The sequence below is a fragment of the Phoxinus phoxinus genome, assembly GCF_949152265.1.
Source record: "Phoxinus phoxinus genome assembly, chromosome: 3".
Taxonomy (NCBI): domain Eukaryota; kingdom Metazoa; phylum Chordata; class Actinopteri; order Cypriniformes; family Leuciscidae; genus Phoxinus; species Phoxinus phoxinus.
In genome coordinates, this window is record NC_136878.1 from 28,368,821 (window position 1) to 28,381,953 (window position 13,133).

The window sequence follows — 13,133 nt, forward strand, 5'->3', positions numbered from 1 at the left end:
ATAACCTTTACAGGGAGCATAACAACGTCCACAATGATTTCTGTTGTTGCCATGGTGTTTCGTCACACACTGGAAGACTACACATTTACATGTGTTTGCATGCATATTTAGATTTCATAGCAAAGTGATTAACAATAAATTATTCTTGAGATTTCATTTTAACTTCACTTGATTTGAATGTATCTGCTTGTAAGGTTTCAGATAAGACGCACTTTAAATTCAAATCTCATTTGTGTAGATGGGTTTTTAGCTTCTCTTTATACGTACATTATAGCAATTAAAAAAACAAAAACAATAAAGCACTCCGTGGCAGGAAGGAAAGCACAAAGCATCATTAAGCTAACATTCACACATATGAGGGGCAATAATGGTGGTGACCTGAATGCACCCTGCTTCAATACAAAAAAGTACAATACACACTGATTAACCATACAACTTGTTTAACAGTCCAAATCCATATCACGCAGGTTATTCTGAACACCACCATTCAAACTTTGCATTTATTTCACCCACACCATCACCATCAGAGACATTTTAACATTTGTTATTCTCAACAGGATTTTTACATAATCCCCATTCAAAATGGATATGGTTTGTATTGGTCAGATGAGGTTCCTGGAGCAATATGGAGCCCAAATATCTTGAGAAAGGAGCAGTCCACAGTGAATTGCATCTCTATCTTGCGTTGGTCTATCTGAGTTCTGGTGATTTTAATGGATTTTTGGATTCAAAAGTAGTTTTTAAATTGAGTTCATGCAAGGATGTTATGCATCACTTAAAAAAATGTTTCTTATGGTGATGCACTGTGTAAGGAGTGTGAACCACATGAATGAACTAGAACTTTTTAGGCCCTCAAACATGTTCTTCCTGTACTAACTGTAAGATGGCAACATGCATTGATCAGAACAGAACAGAGACTCACTTCTGCTACAACTGTCTGGCTCACATCTAATCCGGCAGCATAACAGAATGATGAAAAAATAAGAAAATGTACTGAACATTTCCTTGAAGCCTTGTGATCAGCTGGACAAATCCACTATAACGCATAAATACATAGTAAAGACCAAAATGTTAGTTTTGCTTAACATGAAAAATGCTATGATTTTGCACTGATCTCTCTCTCTCTCTCTCTCTCTGTCTCTCTCTCTCTCTCTCTCTCTCTCTCTCTCTCTCTCTCTCTCTTTCGTTTTAGTGTGTGCATTTGCTTTGTAATGTCTAAATTCATTAAATACAATGCCATTAATCAGTTTGACACAAAATTGTCATTCTCACTTGCTAACTTCTCTCCGTCTCGTTCACTCGGATGTACGTCATTGCTTACGTTGCATGAGTGCCCACTACAGGCAGAAACCACAATGGGCTGAATTGGAACGTCCTAAGCCCTTGATCACTTGGAACCAGCTATGGAGTTGTTTTATTATTATTATTTTTTTCCCCTTTAAGAATTTGTTTAATGCAGCATCCAAATGTATATAGGTGTGCTTGGGTTGTTGTAAATAAAGAAAAAATTATAATTGATATATCATCAAGTTGTTTGTTGTGGTGATTAGACGAGATCTGTAGTGATGTCACAACCGTACTGCATTGTGGGACATATAGCTGCCTGAAGTGTACATATGAAGTAGACTCGCTCCCTCGGTCAAAATCAAGGGAACGAGGGTCTGTCCATATAAACTTCCCTCGTCCACTTCACGAAGTGGAACGCACTTCAAAATGACAGCAGGGATTCCCCCGAGGGGAAGTGCTTAGGGAAGTTCGCAAGTGCGTGTCTAAAAGTGGACTGGAACGCAACCATGGTGCTGTGGGAAAACTCTGTGTGAACTGATGTCTGAAGCAGGTGTGAATGCACACCAATTTTGATGATGTCACAGATGCCCCGCCTGGCTATAAAATGGCACCTGAAGAACACGTCATCAGCTCTTTGGTCTTCAGGAAGCTGCTTTGTTTGAAGCTTGTGCATGCGAAATGTGGGTTTAGAAAGAAATCAAGCAGTATGGAAAGACAGCGTGGGTTTAGAAAATGTATCTCGCCCTGTTCTGTGTTGAATTACGAGCAATAATACAAACAAAATGTGTGTCATCTGTCTTGGAGCAGAACATGCATGGTCAGCTCTTGAGGGAGCTGGCTGTGTTCACTGTGCAGAAGCTTCACTGCCACTTGGCTCTCTGTAAAGGAGATGTTCCTCGTCGGTCATAAACGCTCCCCCTTTGTGAGACTGCTCTCACCAGCTATATCTCCCCTTGAGTGGCTCTCACCTTGCCATTTAAGCCTTTTCAAACCACATCTCAGCTCAAAGGCAAGGCGAATTCGGCGTGCCAGGCCGGTGGTGCTTTACGCAGCATTGCAGTGACGCAAGCCTGACCGATTTATTAAAGGATGATTAATAGAGTGGGCAATATCACCACACACATCCCCCTTCCTCATTGGTCGCCTTTACCAATACTGGGAGTACAGAAGTAATGTGCTCTATAATCACATATAAATGGGCTGTTACAGAAGAGTAACACTCACGTCCCACTTCCTCATCTGTCGCTGTCTCTGAGGAAACCTCAATGTTCCATGGCCAATACATGAAGTATGAAGACAGAGTTCATAGAGTTGGAGCAGTGTGCATGTAGAGGGCCTATATGAGGATCGTGTTAATGTGCATATGAATTGGATGTACAAAAGAAAGGAAATGGGCATTACTGCCGCTCGCGTCTCACTCCCTCACCTGTTGCCTCTCCAGCTTGGACCTGGAGGTGATAGTGTGGACATAATTGTGGAACTATTTTAACACGTTTGTAACGGTTTGAGAGGAGTAAGACCATTGAAAAAGTGGACATCGTCGCCATTCGCAGACAGATCTCCTGAAGGTTTGATATTTCTCCTTGAGGCACTTGAGGGTAGAGCAGACAGTTGAGAGAAAGCACTGCTCTCCCCTGATGTCTCTTCGTCCGCTTAATGATATGCTCCCGTCGGTTTAGGTTGCCCATTAGAGCTTTGGCCGAGGAATCGTTATGGTTGGATTAGCAGTAGGCCTACTTTAATTTCACACTTAATTTCACAGCACAGTGAGCAGGCATTTGTTCAGTATGCCACAGTGGGTTTTAACCTTCAACACCATGACGCAGCATCGAACTCAGCGCCTGTGACGTCATGACGCAGCATTCCACTTCAAATGGGAATGTCTTAGATTACTTATGAAACCCGGCTCCCTGAGAAGGAGACGCTATGTCTTGTTGCCATACTCCAGACAATCTGGAGCTGATGACGTATTCTTCAGACTCTCGTCGGCACGCCTGTGACGTCATCTGTCTGCCGTAGCCAATCAAAATTGGCGTGTATTCACATGTGTTTTAGACACCGGTTCACGTGGAGTCTTCCCAAAGTGTCAAGACCATGACGTAGCGTCTCACTGCCCTTCTTAGGGAACTGGGTTACATACATAACCTTTTCTCCTATACTAAATTGAAAAGTAACTGGCAAACATCTAATTATTTTACACTCTGTTGTCATGAGTAGCCTGACAGTCACGCTGGCGTAGGAGGGTTTTAATGTCACATTATGCACTAATAATGCTAATGATTTTGAAAGGCTTGGAAAGTGATATTAGTTCAAATGAGCATTAAGGAAAACATTTCTGTGACTACACGGTTTTAAATGGCATTGTTATGTTTAATTATTCAATTAATTAATATTTATTTCTCTTCTCTTTTTCTCAGCAATTTTATGAAATTCAACATTCACTAAATTAGATGTAGAAGTGTATGCCATGGGACCTCCCACTACTTTGCAATGTTAACTCTCAACACTGGATGGTGACATTGTGTCATATTCAGTGTGAACATCTAAGGCAAGTAATAATCAGGTTTACAATTAATCAAGATTTTTCTAATGCAAGATTGTAAATTACATGACCTTCACTTTTTGCCCACCCCATGCCTGACCATATATGTTTAACCTTGAACATGAATTAAGGTAAACTGTATAAATTATTATTATTTGTAAATGGTCAAAAATAAAAATAAATCAAGCAGGGCCCCAAATGTACTACAAATATAGATATACAATAAAATGTAATTTTGATATTAATGGAGCAGCATAAGTTTGATTAAAATGGGTTTTATAGTATAGTGTAGAAATAGGGGCAACTGATATATCAAACTTGTTCACATATGCAAATACTTTTTTGGGGTAAAATTTGAATGGTTTTGACATTTTATGTACCCTATGTAGCAGACAAAATGATACTGATGCGAAAAAGCAAAAATATAAAAACACAATGCACAAAAAAGAAATGAGGAGACCATTTAATAAATTCTGTTCATTTTTAATATTCATTTCCTTTGAAAAATATAAATTCTAAAATAATTTCAGCTGTTTTGTTCTAAAAAGTCACAAAACTTGATTAAAAATGTATCAGTTACACACTCTACAATTAATATTTAGCATTGCTTAAAACGTTCAAGAATTTCCCCAGACATGCTTTCACAATAATTTTGTTTTTATGTACCCCCAAAAATATATAAGTTAAAAATCTTATACTTACAAGGTTAAAATAAGTTGATTTTGAAATGACAGTATCTGTAAGATATATTCATTTTTTTGTATGTTTTTGAAAGAAAGAGGAAAAGTGATGGAAAGATGGGAGAATAATGACAAATTAGCAGGAATCAATAGTATTTTGGGTTCTTGAAGAATCGAGGCTCAAGGAAAACATATTTCAGACATGCACTGTATGACATATTTCCCTGTCCTCTAAAAATCTTCATTCAAATGCATATACCATTTTGTTGACATTTTGTGACTTATTTGAACAAATGACACAATAAGACATTCAATGCTAGACATCATGTAAATAGTGCACAAATAATAATAATAAAAAATCTTAAACCTAAAGGAATTTCATGTATTATTGCAATTCAGGTTTAAGCCACTTAGGTAAATAATTTGCAGGATGACAGAGTACATGTAGGTTTACACATGTAGACTTTTGATGCTTTCCAAAACCAGGTGAGGAAGCAAATGTCTAACAAGACTTGAAAATCAAAATGAATTAGGCTTTATTAATTAATCAAGCTTATTAGAAAATGTTTGGATAATTAGGCATAAACATCGTTTGTTAAAGGAAACAAATGAAATGTAATACCACATATTATAATAAATGAAACTATGAAAAACAGCTGGTTCAGTGCCAATCAATAACATTAATCATCAGTTAAATATTACAATATATTATGTCACAGTTGTTCGCTCGCATCATAACAGAAATCATTTGCTGAATAGTTTGCTCAAGATATACACTAAAAAAGATCAACATTAAAATCTCATGCTGTGCAAATAAAAAAATGGAAGTTGTTTTTTTACATAATGCCTGCCATGCAAAACAGAGGTAGAGCAGCAAAAAAAAAAAAAAAAAGGAGAATAGTGGCATGGTAAGTGAATTTGGTGGAAAGATTCATATTGTATTGGATGAATAATGGAGGAAGTAGTTCTGGAATTGTGGGAAACAGCTACAGCATTTCTCTACAGCTCAGCACATAAGTTAAACAATGAACTGAATTGCATAGTAGTTTAGGGATTACAATTTGCAAACCATAATGATTAAGTGAGTGAAAGACAAGTGTTCCTCAAGCCGTTCTCAAGTCTTCACAGAAAGGATCCGTGATGGGGAAGAGTTTTTACAAAATATCCCATGGTAAATGGCTTTCAGCAAATTGGATAAGCTTAATAAAATCTATGCTGCAGATTGGCTGGAGGAGTTATATGGACGTCTCGGACCCTCGACTTCTCCAGTAGAAGGCATTGCTGTCATCTGGGTCCATGTCTATTTTAATCTGAGGCACATTTAATGGCAGTCTCTCTGAACTGAAAAATACAGATGAGTACAGTCAACTTCCTAATAGGTATTCAAATGATTTCCCAGTAACTACCAATCATTTCTTTGAAACAATTTCACTTGTGGTTCAAATACCTAAGTGCATTATTTGAACAACTTAATAGAGGTGATATTATGTAATCAAGAAGCCTTGACAAATTATGATCTTGCAATAAATTTTAGTGGGTTTCATTGTCAGCATCAATGAAAACAATGTTTTAATGCAAAATCTGAACATGGATCTAATAATTTGAATGAGATGTTCTTAAGGGCACATTTTTCACTTCACAATATCATCTGTTATACATCCATACTATAAATACATGCTACTAATGCATACAGATGCATACCTTGACATCGGGCTGGTCTGAAAGTAGTGGCGCTTTTCAGCACGATGAATATCGGTCGAGGAATGAAGGGGACTTTTCTCCTGCAAGAGGGACACACGGTCCATTATTAGCGCATGCATGACTTCACGTTCTGCTGAACACCAGCACTGTACACCAACATCATGCATTCACACCATACAGGATGAACGGCTCCAGCACAGTTTTCACAGTGGAAACACATGCAACAACTAAAAAAGAAGCAGATTCACTCAATTGTAACGGTGTCTAAGGATTTTATATCGAGTGAGTGCTGGGATTTCATGGGATTATTTTTGATTAGCATTTCCGTTAGATAACTATTCATTCTAATACAACTACAAAGTTTTAGTAAAAAAGAAAATCACAGAGGACAATGTGTTATGCACTAAACGACTCATTTTAATCTTGATCATCAGTTTCACTGATGTAAATCAATGACACTGATTCAGTGAATCTAAAAGGAGTGATATTTTCTGCATCTTTGTCGGTTAACAAGACAGATGGATGGGCAAAAAATATTCAAGAAGATATAAGTGTTAAAATGATCCCTGAATCCATGTTAGCAGGACACAAAATCACAGTAAATGCAAACAGAAATGCAAAAGTAAAGCAAAATGATCACGACAGGCAAGAAGAAGTAATGAAGCTGTCATTTGCCATAGAGGACTGACATAGTCCACAGGTATTATGTGACAGAGGAGCGAGTGGTAACATGAACCGCATGCGAAAGGAAGAGAAAGCAAATCGTTCGAGCTGAATCATTAAAGAGGTACAAGTTGAGTTGAGGCCCCGGGTCCGGTCTACTCACTGTCAGAGGCCTTATCTCCTAAAAAAGGCTCCTGCTCCATCATGTCCATTGGGATTTTAATGCTGGGGACATTCTCATTGTAAGGATAGTCAGACTGCACAGGGAGAAATGGTCAAAAAGTGTTTTAGGAGCTGAACCTACATGTACCAGAGTGGTTCACACGTCCTCGTTCATGACCGCCCAAATATTCATAGTATTAAACTGAACTAAAAAAAAAAAAAGCCTTCATAGAAAATTCATAGCTTTCTGACAACCATACAAAATGTATTGGTGTTACTGAGGTGCTTCGTACTTTTTAATTTTCAATCTTTTTGCTTTGTCATTGGAGCTATTTCAAGTTAAAAAAAGAAATAAATAAATAAACATCTATCATCAATTACTCAACACTTAATGTGTATCATGCACAGGTAATAAAGCAATAAATTAAAGCTAAACTTGTTTCTCGAAGTCTAAAGTGTTCATAATAGTAATATAAAAACAAAAGCTTGTGGCATTTTTCAGGAAACTCACATCCTCCATGTCGCTGTCTATGCTCCCTTGTTTCTTCTTTTTCTTTTTCTTCTCATCCTCCTTCTTTTTCTTGTCCTTCTCAGGTATGACATCATCCAGGAAGCTGAGGTCATGCTGGGAGAACATATAGTCCATGGCCTTCCTCACAGCAACCAGAGCCAAGATCTGACCAATGAGAATACAGCAAATGGTGCCTTTTCAGTTTGTACACTGTAAAACACTACAGATGATGAAACAGAAGTCTTTCGCACAAATATTGCACTTGAGTGTCTGTTTCTAGTGGGCTGAAATAATTGTCATTTTTAGCCACTCTTCAAAGCCCTGATAATCTCAGTTTTGCAGCCACATCTGCTTCTAGCATTAATGTTTGTTAAAACACAAATAGGTGAACGAGGTGACTAACCATGACGGGAAAGATGATGGCTGCCACAGTGGACTTGAGGACCCAGAGGAGTGCCAGGCAGAGCATCTGGACAAAGGTGAAGAGATGGACCTTCCTCAGTGGGACATGCCGCAGGTAGATCAGGTCTGGCTGGTGTTTGGCAGGCATGAGGAGCAGCTTGAGTCGGTCCATAAACTGAGAAACAAAGAGCAATACTCTTCAAAAAAGGCAGCATCCCCAACTAAGTTACTATCAACCGATTTCCAATAGTGATTATTTAAATGATTTCATGCTTTTGGAAATACCCCACATAATGATGAGTATGGGTTTAATTCTACTTTGTTAGATTCAAATTTGAATTATAATTCTACATCCCAGAAATTGTCATAGGCGTCCTCAATTCAGTTTTTAATGAACTCACCTGCACTCCGTTGAGTGAAGCAACACCCATGTAGAGGAAGACTCCATACAGCACTGGCATGGGTATGAACTACGGGAAATAATGATTCAATCATTCAAAGTCATTGTGTGTTTGAGAAAAGACAAAGAAAAAAAGAAATCACACGCAGCAGTGTGTTTGACGCTACTGGATGGACTGTATCATTACCTTGAGGATAGGGGACATGAAGACAGACAGACCGGTGAGAAGGAAGACAAAGACACCAGTGACTCTCTGTTCCCTGAAGAGGAGACAATTACAAACATTTAAATATAAAACAAAATAAATAATATTACAGTAAAAAAAGAAGAGTCTATGATCATTTCAGCAGATGACATGTTCAAAAGTACAATACTGTTCCAAAGTTTTTGTAAGATTTTTTTAATGTTTCTCTTTTGCTCACCAAGGCTGCATTTATTTTATCAGAACTAAAGTGAAAACAGTAATGTTGTGAAACATTATAACAATTAAAAATTACTGTTGTACATTAATATATTTTTTAATGTAATTTAACGGCAAAGCTGAGTTTTCAGCATCATTACTCCTTTACCATATTACTCCTATTACCGTCTTCAGTTTCACATGATCCTTCAGAAATCATTCTAATATGCTGCTCAAGAAACATTTATAATTCTTTTTAATGTTGAAAACCGTTGTGCTGCTTTTTTTATTTTTATTTTTTTACAACCTTTAATAGACTTTTATAGGATTCTTTTACTCTGGAACATTTGTTTGAATTTTTTTTTTTGTAACAATATAAATGTCCTTAGTGACTTTCGATCAGTTTGATGCATACTTGCTGAATAAAAGTCTTACTGACCCGAACATTTTGAACGGTACTGTGTGTGGACACCCCCTTATAATTAAAGGTTTGGCTTTTTTAGCTACACCCATTACTAGCAGGTGTATACAGCAATAATATAATATAGCCATACTATAATTTTAGACAAACAAACATGTAGTGTATCATTGTTTTAATTATAGGAAGAATTCAACCGGCAGACATGTTTATCCACAGAGACTTTCAGTACACTTATTACAGTGACAGTTCCCCTGGAGCAACTTGAAGTTTAGTTCCTTGGTCAGGGGCATAAATGTGATAGTTTACGAGTTTAAACCTGCGACCTTGCAGTTACCAGCACATTTCATTAACCATTAGACCCCACCTCCCCAATTAGGAATGATTACTTTCAATGGAAATATTGATTATCATTATTATTTGAAATACTTTGAGAAACATATTGGATTGGTTAACCAAACCAGATAAGTGTTAAAAATCCGACCTAAATACTGGTGTGTTTTCAGCAGACCTGTTCACGTTTGTACAGCTTACAGCTGCATCAATAAAGCCCCCTAGAGTTCAGTCCAACATGCAGACTTTTAAAAGGCGCCCCACTGAGCCCAAAACTGTAGTCAACGAGTGACGCAAAACCTGTTATATTCAGATCGATGACACTGTACAAATACACAAGAAATCATCCCATCCTTTATATCCTTTACAACATACCTGACACCCAAAAATTTAGGCTGTTCGCCAGGGGCGGACGTCTCAGTCTCCATCTTCAAGCTGTCAATGTGGGCGATGGAAATAACTGTCGCGGCTACGTACCATGGCAGACCCATGAAAGAGCACACCGCTAACAGCACAGCCACCCAGAACAGGTCCAGATGATAGCCTGCACCTTTCTGATCGAAACAAAGATGAAGGATGGTCACAAAATGTTGTTAGAGGAATCAAAAACATGCCTGATATGCTTGATGCCTGATAACAGTGGTCAGTGACAATTTGCAGGAATAGTTTGCTCAGTAATGATTTTTAGCAGCCTCGTGTAGTACTAAACCTGTATGCTGTTATTTTGTTTGTAAAAATGTTTTTATATATAACTGAACATAATTTAAAAGGCACACTGACACTATGCAATATTTGTACCGTAATATAACAGCTTCAAAGTAATTTTGATGGTAAAATAACTCGTAGTAGGGCGAATCATGCCGATAGCAAAGCTGGGGGGGGGGGGGGACACGCCGCTGGCAAAACCAGCAATGCAAGTTTAAGAGGTGGCGCCCCATCAAATCTCGCAGGAATCACGACTTGCTTCACGGCACGAAGTCACATACATCAACAACATATGAAGCAGCATATATGGAAGACACTAGCATGCATTTCAGACGTGAATCATGGCAGAGTCTACGAAGAAAACAAAGAAAGCGAGGTCGGAAGAGTCAAGGAAAAGAAAACGAGAAAAGTCTATCTGTGCCTGTTCGATCTCCTACTCTTCCATCCTAGAAAACAGGTACCGGTATACAGGGAATCAGTGCGTGAGTGCAGAGACGGCTCTGCGTGAGTGGTATTTACGACAGTAAAGTTAAATACAAGTACTCCACAGCGACTCGAGGGGTCGCTGTTTGACAAAAATGGAAATCCTGCACATTGTGCCTTTAAGGAGCTCTTTTATCTTTTTCCAATGTCTTGATCATGTCTGTCAAGGTCCAAAACAAACAAAGTCTCATAAAAATAGAGGACTGTTGTCTTGTTAAAACCAACAAAAACATGTATTTTTTACAATTTACAATTTAGTAAGTGGAAAAGTGGTGTGGATAATATGGTAGATTCAGCCTTTGATGTGTAGATCCCAAGTTCAAATCCACCTTTTCCCAATCCTATTCTTCTCCCTATTCCCATCATGTATCAGCTTGGAGAGAGGCCATTAGGGTGGGTTTTAAGGATTGGGACAAGTAAGGTCCCAATAGGCAGCATCCATTTATGATTTTATAAATATAATCATAGACACTGATTATGATGTTATTGCATAAAACTACACTACATCACACAAATGTACAGTACAATTTGTCTCCAGGGCAGAGATGACAATAGGAGTTATTCCATGGGGAGGCATTATAGTGAGAGGACACAATGTTTTGAGGCCAGTCTCACATTACAGGCCAAAAGAGAATAAATGCTTTGCTTTTGTCTGATTCACAATTCCTCTTTGTTCCACTACTCAGAATATGTTCCAATGTGGACATAAAGTGTGATGGTGGGGTGAAATCGCTTATATAATCTTCTATAACAATATTATTTCAGGATTAAGATTATTTGTTCCGGTTTCATTTTAGTTTTAGTTAAAGCTTTAGTAATTGTGTTGTGTATTTTTGTCATTTGTATACGTTTTTATTAATGTCTATCTAGTTCTTATTATTTATTTTTAGTACATAGTATATTTCAGTAATTGAAAAAAAATAAAAAAAATCCCCTTGTTAACTTGCTGAAATGAAATAAGTTTATGGTTTTAGTTTAGTGTCAGTAAAATATAATAACCCTCCCTGACTTATAATGCATACTAATATATAATTATTGATTATCAACAAAGCCTTTATAGCTATCAAACTCATATTACAAAATCTCTTCTTTTCTTTCACTTTTCAATTCAAATTAAGAATTGAACAATATTAATTTCTGGATTATTTATGGCAGCTTTTTCCCCTTTGGCTTGTATCAGTTTCTCAGGCCATCTGTTTGAATAATGCTAATTTTGACTCCAAGTGCTGATTCACATCCTCCAGACTAAAGATTAAAAGGCTATATTTGTAAGAGACTTTCTATAAATATCCCGATATAGTCGCCCCCCGGCACTGGGAGTGTTTCCTGTGGTCCTGGGTGGCTCAAAGTGAGCGTGATAACCCATCTGGCTTGGGAGAGAGTCACACAGCAGACTCACGGCAGGCCTACCTTAAGCTTGTGCTCCTTGCGATTGACAATGACAGCGGTGATCTGCTGATCCATGAAGAGCAGGATGGTGACCAGCAGGGCAGGCAGAGCTGCTGCCAGGTACACCCACCAGGGGTTCCCTCCGAACGGTGGCACAAACCAGCCACGATGTGGGCTTGTTGGCTGAGGACATGAGAGGAGTGCAGTTTGAGGATCACAGAAGTGGCACTAGGCAAATGTTTACAGGATACAAACGGTAATGTCCTGAGTGGATTGGCATTGACTCGTACTGTGATTCTCTACATAAGTAACATGCCAGCCAATGTACACTCTGATATTTCTTCTTCCTGAACAAAATCCATCGCTATTAAGCAGACCCTCAACCTGGGTAGAAACACCCCACTGTCCCCAAGATATCTGATACAAATAAATAACATCTAATAAAGAAAAATGTATCTATTGATTAGGCTATGTGTTTACGCTATTCTATTTACACAGTGACAAAAACGTATTGCTTGTTTGCTACTGGTTTCGTTTGGTTTGTTTTTCCAGATAATCACACACAAAAAAAAATCAAGATAACTCATTATGTGAAGATAAGTCATAATGTAAATAATACTGCATGACCTCTGCGGACTTCCATACGTCTGGAACCAGTCCATAATTCCATTTGACTTTTGCAAGGATGCATGTGAATTATTACTTTTTTTTTTCAACAAGGATGCATTAAAGACATTTATAATGTATAAAGGCATTTATATTGTTACAAATTATTGCCATTTTGAATAAATTCTGTTCTTTTGATACTCAAAGAATCTTGAAAAAAATCACAGTTTCCACAAAAGCATTAAGCAGCAATATTTTCAATATTGCTAAGAAATTATTCTTGAGCTGCAAATCAGCATATTATAATGATTTCTGAAGACTGGCGTAATAATGCTGAAAATTAAGCTTTGACTTAACAGGAACAAATTATATTTTAATAGAAATATTATTTGAAATGGTAATATTTCATAATATTTATATTCTACTGTATTTTAATCAAATAAATACAGCC

General features: G+C 37.6%; 1 protein-coding gene across 10 annotated transcripts in view; it reads right to left on the reverse strand.

Moving 5' to 3' along the window:
- Nucleotides 1-4,281: 4,281 nt before the first annotated feature.
- Nucleotides 4,282-13,133, reverse strand: part of slc4a4a (solute carrier family 4 member 4a) — a 74,043-nt gene continuing 65,191 nt past the window's right edge. For 6 of the 10 annotated variants that reach the window (XM_079608717.1, XM_079608716.1, XM_079608711.1 and 3 more), the window contains 8 exons: nucleotides 12,098-12,259; nucleotides 9,875-10,053; nucleotides 8,536-8,608; nucleotides 8,350-8,418; nucleotides 7,950-8,123; nucleotides 7,547-7,711; nucleotides 6,211-6,290; nucleotides 4,295-5,850 (listed from right to left, as the gene is read on the reverse strand). In XM_079608717.1, coding sequence (XP_079464843.1) covers nucleotides 5,745-5,850; nucleotides 6,211-6,290; nucleotides 7,547-7,711; nucleotides 7,950-8,123; nucleotides 8,350-8,418; nucleotides 8,536-8,608; nucleotides 9,875-10,053; nucleotides 12,098-12,259 — 1,008 coding nt within the window. In that variant the 3' untranslated portion in view covers nucleotides 4,295-5,744. Of the gene's footprint in view, nucleotides 5,851-6,210; nucleotides 6,291-7,036; nucleotides 7,131-7,546; nucleotides 7,712-7,949; nucleotides 8,124-8,349; nucleotides 8,419-8,535; nucleotides 8,609-9,874; nucleotides 10,054-12,097; nucleotides 12,260-13,133 lie in introns of all 10 variants that reach the window. The other 4 variants (XM_079608709.1, XM_079608715.1, XM_079608714.1 and 1 more) reach the window with 1 other exon arrangement.